The sequence below is a fragment of the Limanda limanda genome, chromosome 2 (assembly GCF_963576545.1).
Source record: "Limanda limanda chromosome 2, fLimLim1.1, whole genome shotgun sequence".
NCBI lineage: Eukaryota > Metazoa > Chordata > Actinopteri > Pleuronectiformes > Pleuronectidae > Limanda > Limanda limanda.
The window spans coordinates 17,770,902-17,786,317 of record NC_083637.1 but is presented as its reverse complement, the minus strand read 5'-3'; the positions used below and the strand labels follow the sequence as shown (position 1 = coordinate 17,786,317).

At 40.7% G+C, this 15,416-nt stretch overlaps 2 protein-coding genes across 2 annotated transcripts; one reads left to right on the top strand and one right to left on the bottom strand.

Annotated features, from left to right (window-relative positions):
• Positions 1-884: 884 nt before the first annotated feature.
• On the bottom strand, positions 885-4,142 carry LOC133020192 (transcription elongation factor 1 homolog). The gene is made up of 4 exons (XM_061086673.1): positions 4,087-4,142; positions 3,662-3,800; positions 3,488-3,558; positions 885-2,095 (listed from the first exon to the last, which is right to left on the bottom strand). Exons 2-4 carry the CDS (start codon positions 3,775-3,777, stop codon positions 2,031-2,033), a joined length of 252 nt encoding a protein of 83 aa, XP_060942656.1. The 5' UTR covers positions 3,778-3,800; positions 4,087-4,142; the 3' UTR covers positions 885-2,030.
• A 26-nt stretch (positions 4,143-4,168) lies between these two features.
• On the top strand, positions 4,169-14,120 carry pld6 (phospholipase D family, member 6). The gene is made up of 5 exons (XM_061084891.1): positions 4,169-4,298; positions 4,449-4,537; positions 7,388-7,562; positions 8,226-8,474; positions 13,852-14,120. The coding sequence occupies exons 1-5, from the start codon at positions 4,169-4,171 to the stop codon at positions 14,118-14,120; spliced, it is 912 nt and encodes a 303-aa protein (XP_060940874.1).
• Positions 14,121-15,416: the final 1,296 nt, after the last annotated feature.

The window sequence follows — 15,416 nt, the reverse complement described above, 5'->3', positions numbered from 1 at the left end:
TAATCATCCTCCAGCATGTTTCATAAGGCTTCGTCAATACCTCTCCAGCTGGGGTCCATCATCAAACACAATACGCGGTGCGGTGCGCGCATGCACGGACACACTCTTCCTGGGTGGAGAGCCCAGGCAGCACTCCACATCTCATCTATTATCACTCAGCGCTGCCTGGTGCACAGCCTCGCCACACTGTGTCTTCTTTCATTTGGGATCTGCTACATCCTGCACTCTGCGGGGATAAATGGACACTGGACTCCTAAAGATGTGTCACAGTCACAGATGCCACAGGAGAGCAGATCAGAAGCTGCACCCAGAGACGTTTCACCTTTGAGTTTAAAGTGCTGTAATTATTCAAATGGAGTTTAGTGGTTCTCCATATGAAGTCACCAGCTGGAGGTATTCCATTGTACTGGGGTTTTTATCAAAAAGAGTGTGCTTCTCTTCTGTATAGTGATAAATATAAACAGTACAAATAATAGCTTTTATTGTTGCATTGTCATTAAGATGGAATCCAATAAAAGCACGTTTGTAATCTGTTCTTTCATCTTGTTCCACCTTATATCTATTCCACACACCTCCTGTTCGAGAACTTTGGACGTGAAGTTAAATCATCTGTGAATATCAATGTTCTGCCTTTTCTTCTTCATTCAATCTCTGCATCTTTGACAGGTCATCTAAATCCCAACTGTAATATCTTTACCCTGAGGTTGCCCCTCCATTTGTCATCAGCTGGTGGTGCTCAGTGCTACACAGGACTTTTGTCAAGTAGGATATAATCATCACCTTTTGCTTCCTGTTCCCTCGTTTAAAAGAGAGAAAAAACTATTACATTTACAAACCAAATCAAGGACAGACATCGTGATCACAAAAATACAAAGCGAGTCATCTTTTGCTCACGATGGTGCAAGATTTATTTGGGATCATCTACTCAAACATGGTATTAAACACATAATAAAATAAACAATCAACTTTTACTAGTATCAAGTATTATTGCTCATTTATTTCCAACGTCACACCTTTGAATGTTTTTATTTCATAAAAAAAAACAAAAGAAAAAACAGCTTCCTCCTTTTTGGCCTTTGCATATGAAAATAAACTATATCACAGCTCGATTATGGGATAAGATTACTGTTATTTTTTTGTTTTTGTTTTTTTTTACATACTTGCTCTATAACAAAAGATGATTTGTACGTGTTGGACTTTTTAAATTTCTTTCTACGTGTAAGCAAAACACAATACCACATGAAATTCTGAATGGATTAAGAAGTTTTTCAAAGTGAATTCAGCAGCTAAGCTTACACCCTTCACATTTCCGTCCCTCTCTCTCCAGTGGAATGACCTAATGCTGTGACACGGCCGTCTGCATGAGGATGAGGAGATCTTTGTGATTGTTTATGACTGAACCCGTAACATCAATGCTACCTGAGGGCGATCAACAAGGATTACAGATCTGCCAATGACATAATACGTAAGATCAACTGGTGCATTCAGCCGTGTGACCGATGGCCTGAAATGTCTTCAGAGAAACACCAAGACACACTTCACCTGGTTAAAGATGATTGCTTTAAACAGTGTATGATGGACAATTTGTGTAATGGACTGTTTTCATCTTACTCTCACATCGAGCGGTCTCCTGTATAAAATTGCATTTACACAGCAAACAAAAGCAACTAAAACTAATTTTTTTCACAATCTTCAACATAAAATGTTTTTTAAAGGGTTGTCTACAAACGATCTAAAGGGTCTTTTAGATAATTCCAAAGAATAAAATCAAACAAAAGCCGTGCTCAATAATGACACACTGCAAATAAAGTACTAAATCAAGAGTAAAGGCAACACTTGGGCTGAACCATTCCTCTGAACCTCACTCTGCAGGGACAAATCACAGCTCGTTTGTGCTGAAGACCTCATACTGTAAATAAGACTGCTGTACATTTCAAGTGACCATACAGAAATATCCTCAGGGGAGCTTGATCCTACAGGGCACAGACCCGCCCGCCGCAACCTCGTCTTGGCTTGCAACTCCACTCGGGCTACTGATTGGCTGCTTCACAGGCATCTATCCAATCACTGTACACGTCAACGGCCTCTGACAGATCTGAGGAGCAGTGGGTTAAGGATAAACATGGTTCCGTTTCTTCAGGATTAAGAATTCAAATGAAGGCAGGATGATATACAATTGTAAAATCTACATACAGCAGAAAAGAAGAGAGTTTCCAAGTAAAGCTGCCATTTGCTGTGACACTGAGGCTAAGCAGTATTCTCCAAGTACAATCCAGTGATCACCCTTTTTGAAGTCCCTTTACAATCCAGCTTCTGTTTGACTAGCCTCCGTAATACATTTCGTTAACTGAAAGCACTAAAACTGATGTAATTTGAGCACCTCCTTCATTTTATAAATGACAATTCTTGTTAGAAGTAAAGCAGTAATATTTGCAATAAGTCTTGCATAATAATGGGGAAATAGTCTCATAGGAGCTGCAGCTATTGGAACAGTTTGACAGTATAATGATAACTATGGGATCACTTACTAGTTTATCCTGACACTGAAAACCCATTTCACAGGGAAGGAAGTCTGTGTAGGGACATGTGTGTGTAGAGAGGAGGAACCTTTACCCCTGTCGCTATTCAAAGATGAGAATTGGGATCAGTTGTGAATGTTCTCTATTAGTGCAGACTTTCCCAAAGCCGAGTACAAATCTTGGTAGAACCCCAACATACTCAAAGCTAGTCACACCTTCAACCACAGACATGGTCAGATTCATCCACCCGGGCGTCTGTGGTGAGAGAGCCATTCGCATTTGATACCAAATGCTGAGAGCACGCTCACATTACATTTCAATTTCAGGAAATCAACCAGCACTCTGTCCAGGGGAGTGGTTTCATCTTTCGGATGTTGGTAATAAATGCACGTTGATCAGAGCGATCACAGATAGAAAAGTGTTGAAGAGCCATGTTTTGATTTGAATTCAGTCAGTGTGAAACTGTATTAAATATAGTGATAAAAAACCCTGTGCCTCAGTGCCTCTATTGATCAAATTTGTGCATCTGCTGGGATCAAGATGATTGTAGGTGAACCCTGACCTTTCAATCTGTTGAACCAATCGTTTGTCTGTATTCAATGATTTCAATCAAAGGTTGATTAGTTGGGCGGCTGGGGCTCAGGAGGTAAAGGCGGACCGTCCACTAACGAGAGGGTTGGTGGCTGAATCCCAGTCTTCCCCATTGCGCATGACAAAGCGTCCCAGGATACCGAACCCTGATCTGCTCCAGACTGTGTGGACTGGGTGATAGAGAAAGTGCTGCACATGGATACACTGTTTAAATGTGTGTGTGTGAAAGGGAATGACCAAACTGTATTGTAAAGCCCATTGAGTGGTCATCAGGACTAGAGAAGTGTTATATAAATACAGACCATTTACCGTTTGTTCAAATGAGTGCAGGATTATTAACTGCTGTATGACAAACAGATGGTGAAATGAAAGGATACAGGTGATGGGCGTCTGGAACTCCTCCAAACACACCGTGCAGGAGATGATCCCAGTGTTTCTGCTTCTCTCCCTGTGGACAAAGAAGAGGAAAGAAAGAGTGGGCAACACCGATCTCACAAGTCCACCAGTGAAGAGCAGATCCTTGAATCGTGTGTTGATATTCCGCTAGTTACAATTTGACATCACACGACTTCTCGTGGTTGCAGAAGGGACAAGTGAACTGATTGTCCAGGTCCCCCGTCAGCTTCTTCTTAGTAGGAGGCTTTCTTTTGGACTTGCGACGACCCATTGCACCCGAACTGAATCTCAAGTCTGCGAATGAAGACACGCACACACACAGAGAAGTCACTCGGCTTGACTGGGAGGAAACGGGAGAAGACACCAGAGGACACTGGAGGAGAACACGACTCCAGTCCGCTTCGCCACTATCTTGGTAAGTTAGCATGCTAACGTTAGCTTGTTTGTTGTTGATCTTAAAGCCTCGCGATAAAAAAACACAAGTTACACACACTCCACGAGGAGAACCACTTTAGTTATAACACCGAGACGGTTCATTGAATGCATCGTCACTGTTGTCGACTCTAACTTTCTTGTTTACCTTTGATCGACGAAAACACACGTTGCTGTAATGAGGAAGATGGTTTCCTGCAAGGCCCGGCACCGGCAGCCAGGCGCCTTATATGATTGGAGGAGAGCGAGCCGGGGCGCGGTCAGCCATTGGCCGCCTCAGATGTCAGTTAGGTCGACGGGTGGTGACGTCAGCGCGTCCGCAACACTCAGCCTCTTCCCGCGCGGTGGCGACAGAAGCAGGTGAGCGACCCGAGCTTCTTCTTCTCCAACTCTCATGTTTCTGCTCGCTCCTTCCGCCCCGGACCCTTCAGACTCCATCTCTGAACACGCGTCCACAGGCGGAGGGATTCCGAACCGGCCTCTGTGTCGTGGTGTGTCTCTTGTCTCCAGGGTTCGTGGTGCACACGACGTGGAAACTCACAGAGCAACACGCAGACCGCTGCTCATCAATGTCCATTCACCTGAAGTGTCACGTCAGGGTTGGTTGTTGAACCACAACTTTATTAGATTTATTCTATCAGGTTTCACTCAGTTATACTTGTTCTGTATTGCAGTGTGCAGCATACATGTGCACAGTCTAATGGAACTCCCTCTGATATTCTTTCATTCATCACAAACAGTGATGAGGGAAAAAAAGGATTAATGTATATATTCGTAAAGGAGTGAGAAGTGCAAACTCATTTAATCTCACCTCTTCTCCATAAATCATTCATAATTGGGTCATTGACGTGACGCCTATATTTTCTGTCCGACTGCATTTTCTTCTGTTAAAAAAAGGTTTAACTACATAAAGAAATACCATATGTAGTACCTCTCCCGTACATGTACACACTTTAAATTTCCCAAAAACCATTAGTTATTTCAATATCATGTCGTGCGACCATCAAGAAATGACCCAAATTACAAGAAATGTTGAAATCCATTCAAAGACAGGAAGTGGCATCATAAACCATTTTGCCAAGGACCCGCGGAAGCAACAACAGGTTTGTAACCCTCTCAAATTTGGAAAAAAATTACCTTTTTCACAGCCTGTATGTAGCTGCCACATTTGCATATCATGTGGTATGACCTCAAAAAAACTATGAATTTTAAGTTATTTCTGAAAATATATATTTATACAGTCCTAGTTTGTTTTCTTTAGGTGGCCAATTCTGTGGCTGTGAATTTTGACTGAACTAGAAAAATATTGTGTGGTGCGACCACGTGTTTTACATGATAGATTTATGTCCTAGATTGAGAGTTTGTGGGCTTTTTTTATATTCAATTAATGATTTAAATACATAAAGTACTTTATTTTAGTATTATTTGGAAAATATTTCAATGCAATTGGAGTTTTTTTTCTAATATTTCAGAAACAATGGTTTATGCTTGATTTCTGTACAATTTCATGAATAAATACCACCCCAACATGTAACATGTTATTTTATCTCGGTTTTTATTAATTTAGTATTAATTTATTCTTTTTCTTATGTTTTTATTAATGTATAACATTCCACCAGTTCTGGTTGATGTGGATGTAGCACAAGAGACAGTTTAATGAAATGTTTGTTCACAACAATGTGTGCTGCACTTAAATGTTCTTGATGAGATTTTTCTTTAAAAAAATGAGATTGAGATGAGATTTTTTGCTCATGAAAATTCTATTTATATTTAAATAAAATCTCGTTTAAGTAACATTTTTGTATGGAATTTATTGTTTATTGATTTCTGTGGTTTTCATATCATTTGGAGCGACCACTCATCATTTGGTGGGACCAATAATACCAAGACCTGTATTAAATTTAAAGGAAAATATAATATTTCTGTGGCTGAAATATAAATGACTGATACAGTATGCTTAAATGAATGGTATTTTTTTTAACATTTTTATAAATTTTATGCACTTTCCTGGAAAAATAAGTCTGTTAACTACATTTAATAAGGGGACGGTTACATTATAGAACAAAAATATGAGATCATTATTTACAAAAACTCAAAAGAAATCCAACTACTTTGTTACTAATGACTATATTATTGAGAAATTGTAAAAGAAATATAAGCATATTAAGGAAATAGATAAATTACCGTTGCACCACATGACATTTGTTAAGGCCACGGCCAAGTTATCTGGATAAAAAACACTAAAATCAAATAATTAAATTTTTTTATATCATTTTATGTGTACAAAATAATCCTAATGTTTGAATAATTATGATAGATATTCTTTTTTTTTTGTATGTTAAAATTGGCCTGTTGAAAATCCTTATACGTCATTGACCCAATTATCTTATACCTAACTAGCCTCCTACGTATCTATACATATTTTGTTTACCGTTGCTCTATATTGTATATAATGTACAAACAATATATGTAATAATAAATACAAATAATAATAATAATAATCCTTACAATTTCAATAGTGTCTCATCTGACCTTTGATGTCAGTGCTCGGGCCCTAATAATAATTAGGATAGACATCTTATATAAACCCAATATTTAATATAAACAAATCTGCATTCTTATTTATAGCAAAAAGAGAGGAAGATAAACTAAGAAACAATAAGTAACCAAATAAAGAAACACCTAGTGATTGTCCAATCCCCTCTTCACCTCTGTGCCTCGTGAACAACACATCTTTGTACTTTATTTAAAACTGGGTTATGTTTGGACATTGTTTAAGCTCCACATTCAAACTGTTCCTCATTCACACAGATAGAGATACAAAAATATGCATGAGTATTACCACAACCTTCACTCAGGAGCAGAGGCATGAAGTTGAATTCAAGCATTTCTAATAAAAGTACACAGGACTTTGCATGATACCATTTGTTATCTTTGATCGTGCATGACATTAATTTGCTTTCTGTCTTTGAAGTTTTGTATGCTTGTTTTTATTTGTCCTTTTTGGTGAAGAGCTGTGTAGCAGCTGTTTTGAAATGTTCTATATACATATAGTATTCTCATTATTTTTATCCAATACTGATCATTACAAACTTCAGAAAAGTAGAATTATTGTATTTGTGGACTGGAATTTCAATACAGATGTTGAACAGGTACATTACAGTGATCTGCTTATAGTTTTTTACATTTAGTTTATCATTTTTGTGAGACAGACATGCATGTAAGCTCCCAAATGGACGACTAAACGGATTAACAAATTTCTTTGAGCACTAGAGCACACGTAGACAAAACAGAGAGTGTAATCCTAATTTTGCATGATACTGCCGTGTAAATGGACATAATCATGTGAGACAAAATCAATCAAAAGCATTTTCTGATCACACATAAAGATAAGTAAGTGCACATTGTTTTCAACTTGGTCCTTCAGCACTCATTTTGTCATGTGATAGATATCGATGATGTGGACAGTGAAGGCAGTTGGCCTCGGGGTGGTGGGCCTCTCTCTGAGCTGGGAGCTGTTTGCCTGGTTCCGCCGGCGCCTCAAGCCGAGACGAACCCTCCATGAGGTCCTCTTCTTCCCCTCAGAAACGGCCTGTTTGCAGCACATCTTCGTTCCCTCTTCACAGTGAGTGAAACACAACATTGAGTTTACGGAGTTATATTTTCTCAGTATCACTGTACATTTTCTTGTTATACGGCAACTAATGCAATTTCACTTGGAATAAGTGGATTTAATCAGTGCATTTGTTATTATTAATCCCCACTACTTACTCAGCATGAATATACTGCACAGCACTGAAGTAATTTCACCAGATGAAATTTATCCTACAAACCAAACCGTGATAGAATTAAGGCATTAACGGGATCATCTTCTTATTGCTCTTTTCTAGTCTTGATGACCACTCAAAGCGCTTTTCAGTGCAGTTTATTTCCATTCTCCCATTCCCACACACATTCATACAGTCTATGTGCAGCCCTTTTGCTATTAGGGGTTATTCAGGGTTCAGTATCAGAAGCTCTACCCCCTCAGCCACAGCCTTGGAGGCTTTGTTACACATGTTATTCAAAACTAGAATGACTGTTGGTAGACTGCATATCTCCGAATAGGCCAAATAATAATCCTTCATTGTGCAGTTCTTGTAGTAAATGTAGATATTTTTTCCATTTGCATTCATCTGCTAACAGACAAACAAACGACAATGAAAACATAACATTGGCGAAAGTAAAGAATTGATGCAGGAGGAATAATAAGTTTAACACATGAAAGACCATATGGATAACACAAATCTGTTTTCTGCTCCTCTAGCTCCTGTATGTGCCCATTGCCTCATGGCGTTGAGACCTCTTTCTCCCGTCTTCTCTGCCACATCCTCTCTGCCAAGTCTTCTTTGGACGTGTGCGTTTTTTGCTTTTCTAACATGGCTCTATGCAGCGCTTTGTTAGCGCTGCAGAGCAAGGGCGTAACCATCCAAGTCCTCACTGACAATGACTACACTGCCATCCCTGGCTCCCAGATAGGGGTCCTCCGCAAGGCCGGTAAGGGAAACAGATCTGTTGATTTATTTGTTTTTATCTTTGCGAGGTATATGTCGTCATGCAATGTGACTCAAGCCCTCACTGTGACAAAGCATCTTTCTGTTAAGAAGTTTCACAAATAGAGACCTAGGCGGCCCTATTTAGCTCATATGTTTTTTTTAAATGTCACACCAACCCAAATGGAATTATTATGGACAATACTACTTGAAATACGGGAAGGATGACTCAGGGGGTTCTCAACAAAAGGTGCTCACTCTGTGTTCTCGACACTGCCGGTGTCACTGTCATTAAGTCTGTCAGAGTGAAAAGGAAGACGATAGGAACTGTCTGGGTGAAAGGAGGTTTCCACTACAAGCTCTCCCTTGAGTCAAAGTAATCATTCTCTGAAAGCTCGGAAAGATTTTGTGTCATATGTCTGACTCACACTGTCTCACTTTCTCTCTCGACCCCCTCTGCATTTAATATATTACTGTCGGAGCATATTGTTAAGTAAGAATTAAGTAAGTAAGAACTTGGCAACCAGACAACAAATTTCATTAGGCAAAGTGTTTCTTGTGCGTGTGCGTGCATGTGTGTGTGTGTGTGTGTTGGTGTGTGTGTGCGTGTGTGTGTGTGTGTTGCAAGTAGAGTGCCTCTTTGATTCAAGGGACAGTCGCCTCCTCTTTTCATACAGAATCTTTTGTGTTCAGGTATTTAGTCATTGTTCTGCAAAAACATTTTGTAACGAAGCAGCTGAATGTGATTGGGGTGGTTGGTCCAGAGTTTGTTCATTCCTAAGTTTTGTTTTCAGTTTTTCACTTCACTCACTGCTTACAGGCAACATACACATCACTACATGAGACTCTTAAAGCTCAATTCATGCTTCTACGTCGAAGCTACGCAGTATCCTGACTACACCTCCCAAAAATATAACTACGCATCAAGGCGACACAGACCGCAAGAGCTGTGATTGGTCCGCTTGGTAGCATCACACCTGACCTGACGGCATTTTGAATTGAGTTGAAGGAACGAACGTGGACAGCGTCTTACTTTTCTACTCAACACCAGCATAGAAACTCTACTGCCACTAGCGTTTTGGCGGTTTAATTGCAGCGCGACTCACACACACCTACACACAACTAGGAATGCTCGGCCATGTGTGTAGGCCACGTGCATACCTACAGCGTAGCTTCAACACAGAAGCATGAATTGAGCTTAACTCTGGTGGCAACACACTCTCTACATGACTCTGGCAGCTCTTAACGTTAGCCTACAGTTGGCTAGTAGCTGCCTTACTTGAGTCAACACAACAACAAAAGGCCTAAAGCTAAACAGTCTGTCAGTGTAACTGTATTTCATGTGAGAGGATGCTGACACTGGAAAGTGCAGATCAGTTTAACATCGAGACCTAATGCATTGACAATGTTTCCAAGTATATCATTGCACTGAAACATGAAAGCATTTGGTGACTGTAGTGACAGTAAAGTCAATGACAGAGTCAAGAATGACTGAGACTGAAACTCGCCGGTTTTGGCAGAAATTGACTCATTCTGAGACAGACGGCTCAGGTAGGCGGCGCAGCCCACCTGGTTTCTCATGTGTTCATGGAGCAGAGAATCATACTGGACCAGCAGCTTCAAGCCATTCCCCTTGTACGAGAAGGGGCACCCCACTAGATGTCTCGTCTGCGTTGCCGGCCAACGGAGCCGGACGTCACCAGTCACCATATCTACATCTCTGACGTTTACAACAAACCAGACCGTTTCAAAATCGGTTGAAAATTGAGCAAGTTATTGTTATTTATCACTACCAACACAATGTTATGGGTAACAGCAACCTCTGGCAAGATGGCCGCTATGTAGTGAAGTCCGGCTCCGTCGAACGAGACATCTACACCCTACCTCCACTGTCATGCTAAAAACTTTTACTTTAAAACTCTGTGTTAGGTGGAGCCCATTACCGTTCTGCGCGTAAATTTGTTTGATCAAACACGCAGCAATGAAAGCAATTGAAGTGATTCCATGTCCTATAGCGCGCTTGCCACTCAGAAGTGAAGCGTCTCTTATTCTCATCGTATTAGAATCCCTGCTTGCTGTCTTTCATTGCAAGCTGGCATACGCAATTAGTGCTCTGCTTTGCTCAGGTGTGAGGGGTTTCTCTTTGGAAAAAGAAAGCCTCCACTGGATAATGCTCTTCAGTATTAGAGATTGATAAAGGTCGGTTGCCCACCTGCAGCTCTGCCTGAGACCGAGGCACATTGATCAGGGCAGTAATTGGAGGAAAAGGAAGATGCCTGTGCTCTCAACAGCAGTTGTTCATTGGCCAACCATCATGATCATCACGTTCATCACCAACACTATCATCATTTTCAAATCCAATAATAACTGCAGCTTTGATTTCCTTTATCTCGTCCTCACTGCCATCATCACGGTTTCCGCCTGCAGGTTGACCACAGGTAGGCAGCTGGGAGCGGGAACATGTGAGGCCACCAGATTGTTCCTGTTCTCTTGCTCTCTACACTTTTCACTTGTTATGCCCAGCTTGTTCTTTCCCCTATTTTAGTGAACACAGACAAAATAGTGATCTTTCACATTAAAGACTTCACTTCAAAGAAGTCACGTTCTATCAATGACGCACACACACGGAATGCCTAGAGGAGGAGAGATGATGTCACTTCACCTCTTTTTAAAGAGTTGTCAGAAACGCTCTGATCTGGACCTTTTCTTTCTTTCACGTTTATGGTAACAAAAAACAGCAAGGGAAATCGTGATGCAGCAGCCAAATCAACTCGGAGCAGCTGGGGGGGGGGGCGGGGGGGCACTATCAAGGGGGTGGCAACAACGACAGTCCAAAAAGGCCACAGGGCCCCCCCGCTGGTGATGTTTGCTATATACACCGCGTTCCACATTATTATGCAAATTGGATATAAGGGTCAAAAACATTCATTTTTTAGTTTTTGAATTAAACTCATGGATGGTATTGTGTCTCAGGGCTATTTGGATGATTGAAATCAATGTCAGACACATGTGATAATTAGTTTGCCAGGTGAGCCCAATCAAAGGAAAACTACTTAAGAAGGATGTTCCACATTATTAAGCAAGCTACATGTTTCAGGCAAAATAGGGAAGAAAAAGGATCTCTCTGCTGCTGAAAAGCAGCAAATAGTGCAATTCCTTGGTCAAGGTATCACAACATTGGATATTTCCAAAAGAATTGCGCGTGATCATCGGACGGTGAAGAAATTTGTCACTGATTCACAGCACAAGCGGGTTCGTTCAGACAAAGGCAAAATAAGGAAGATTTCTGCCAAACAAATGCGTAGGGTTAGGAGGGCAGCCACTAAAATGCCATTGAATAGCAGCAAACAGGTGTTTGAAGCCGCTGGTGCCTCTGGAGTCTTGCAAACTTCAAGATGAAGGATGCTCAAGAGGTTTGCAAGTGTCCTTAAACCTGTTATTCGTTCCTCTAAACCAAGCTCACAAGCAAAAAAGGTTGCAGTGGGCTCAGGACTACATGAAGACTAAGTTCCAAACTGTTTTGTTTACGGATGAGTGCCGTGCAACCCTTGATGGTCCTGATGGATGGAGTAAAGGATGGTTGGTGAATGGCCACCATGTCCCAACAAGGCTGAGACATCAACAAGGAGGTGGCAGAGTCATGTTTTGGGCCGGAATCAATGGGGAGAGAGCTGGTCGGCCCCTTCAGGGTCCCTGACGGTGTGAAAGTACGTAGAGTTTCTGACTGACCACTTTCTTCCGTGGTACAAAAAGAAGAACCGTGCCTTCCAAAGCAAAATCATATTCATGCATGACAATGCACCATCTCATGCTGCAAAGAATACCTCTGGGGCATTGGCTGCTATGGGCATAAAAGGAGAGAAACTCATGGTGTGGCCCCCATCTTCCCCTGACCTTAACACTATTGAGAACCTTTGGAGCATCATCAAGCAAAATATCTATGTGGGTGGAAGGCAGTTCACATCCAAGCAGGTGCTCTGGGAGGCTATTATGGCATCCTGCAAAGACATTAAAGCAGAAACTATCAAAGAACTCACAAGTTCAATGGATGCAAGAATTGTGAAGGTGATATCAAAGAAGGGGTCCTATGTTGACATGTAACTTGACCTGTTAAGATGTTTTTGATTAAAACCTTTTTTTGATTTCAGTAAATATGACCTCTTAATGCTGCAAATTCAACAAATGACAATTTTTAGTTCTTTACAACCTATAAAATATCTTGAAACTCAGAAACTCAGAGACTGCATAATAATTTGGAACACTGCATTTTGAGTTCTTTATTTTAAAAAAAAATACTGTTATCATTGGGAGGTTTGTTCAATAAAATTTGAATTATACTCTAACAGTTGATGACTTGAAAAATATACTGACTGGCTGTGCATTACTATTTAGGAAAATCTGAGCAAAGTGTAATCTGCATAATAATGTGGAACGCGGTGTAAGACGAGAACCCCTCAGCAGTGTGCAGGCTCATCTATGCTCTGCAGAACACATTGGTCGGACTTTCAGTTTTTTGCTGCAGTCAAGACACAAACAAACACTTTAAAACATTCAACTAAGCAACAACATCGTCTGTTCATTCAGGCAGATTCCAAGGTGAACCCAGGACAGCCGCACTCTCCACCTCAGCCCTTAGGGCCCAGTTGGGTCATGATCCTTGGAAGAGAAATACTCAGAAAATATATTCTTTAGAGCACCCTTCTGGTGATTGTTTATTGCTTCTTTTATACAGACGCGCACTTAGCTTTACAAGAGAGAACTTGTAAGTCATATATCTATCTGAGATCAGTCTGTAGTCGTGTATATAAAAACTACTGGAAACTCAAATCAGACACTCTAGCAAAGCAATTCTTCTGTCCAACGTGGTTAGAGAAATGTTATTCAAAAACATTTTATGTTTATGTTAACGTTTATGTGGTATAAAGTGTGAAGCATACGTATGCTCTACATTTTCATCCTTCTGATTACAACTCATCAGGAATTGTATTGTCCATTTAGAAATTCTGGTTGGGGTCTTAAAAAGTCTCAAATGTAATAATATAAAATAAAAGTCTTATGTGCATTAAGATAACACATACTAGTTCTTAACCATCTTAACTCTCATTTATCTCTAGCACCGTCACACTTTTAAATTAGCATCTGCCTGTAGTTTGTGGGATAACATGGCGTTTCGAAGGTTACTCTCTTCCAGGTTATGTCAACTTATCTTCCATCATGAGGACGTGTGAGTCACCTCATATCTGTAGCATTTGACCTAGGTCTTAGAACCTCTAGGAAAAGTAGGTCTAAGCTCTAGAACTTGTTGGTAGGTACTACCTCTATGTACGAGGTATTTCAGAGTTTCCCCTCTTCCCTCACTCCGTCTACCCTCTGCTCTCCAGGGATCTGTGTGCGCTGTGACGCGACCCCTGTGTACATGCACCACAAATTTGTAGTGGTGGACGGTCGGCTGCTCATCACTGGCTCCCTCAACTGGACGCTGTCAGCAGTGCAGAGCAACATGGAGAACGTCCTCATCACGGAAGAGCCCAAGCTGGTGCAACCCTTCGTCGCAGAGTTCAGCAGGTTATGGGCGTTCAACGATCCGGCTCACAACCATCCCTCAGTCGAACGAGAACCTGCTCGCTTTGTCTCTAGAACCTGTGACTAATAAGCTGTGATGGGTGTTTAATCAGAGTAAGTGAGGTTAAAGGTGTTAATGTAAAAACCTTGCAGTCAGCTTACCTCCAGAATCTCTATTGTCTTGTTATAGACTTGTTACTTTAAGTTCATGAAGATTTGTTCAATTGAAGATGTTGCTGTGGATGTTGACAGGAGTTGAAAGCCTTTAATATGTATATAAGAAGACAGGCCTGATTTTGAAAAATCTTTCAGGCAGAATCTGGTTTATTTTTTTATAAATTTTACATCACTGTGGACAAAAGCACTGCTGTAATCGTCCGCTTGCCACAAACCTAAGACGAGGATATTATCTCAGATATAATTTGGCCTGTTTAAAAAAATGTAATCCCATGTTCTGGTTAGTTGAGAAGTTTTAAAACCTTGTTTGTATTTGTAAATACTCTGTCACAAATTGAAAATATGTTGAAACAGCTGAAACAGTTTATTTTTTTTGATTTTCACTGGTGATTACATTGATCTTGTTCCTTCGTAGCCGTTACATGATCAATAATCTATTATTTCATATACACAGACTTGTCAGTTGTCGAGTTTTAATCATTTTTTGAAATTAGTCCACAATTCAGTTGGTTTACATTAGCTCTAGACCACACAGGCTGTAAAAACCCAGGATGTGCTATACTGCTGTGTCAGATATATATGCCAAAAAACCAACCTCTTTCACACTGCAGTTTTGGCAGGTCGGTTGCATCAATGCCCCACAGCAGCAGTTTTTCTCCTGCTCCAACATGATTCACTTAGTTTCATAGTCACCGAGAAGCCTCACAGCACAAATACGTGCTGGTACTCTCAGTGTTTAACAATACCAGCCTTTGTGGTTTGCCTGTGGAGTTGATCTGGTCTGGACATGATAAATGTGCCTGGGTGCATGACTGCAATACTCACAGTCAGGCCGATGCTTGTCAATAAAGACCATAACTGGTTTATCTAACTTCAGACTTGTAATATTTCTGCAGTTTGAATCTCGAAGTAAAGTGTACTAAATGGGGATTTTAGACTTCACAAATCAGCTGCTATACTTTATCCACGGTACACAAGTGATCAATTTAACTGAGAGGTCATGAGTTTGTGCATGTGCGTAATGGTGCGTAAATCCTGCACCAATAACAAATAACAGTAACCCCAGTTGAAGTTTACTACTGGAATTGTGTCAAGCAGCCAGCGATGAAGTGGAAATTCTTAGAAACGTGGTTATTTTTACTTAGAAAGAATTGTAGCACAGCTGGTAAAGCTGGGGTTGAACCGAATGACCTGCCTTGCGGGGATG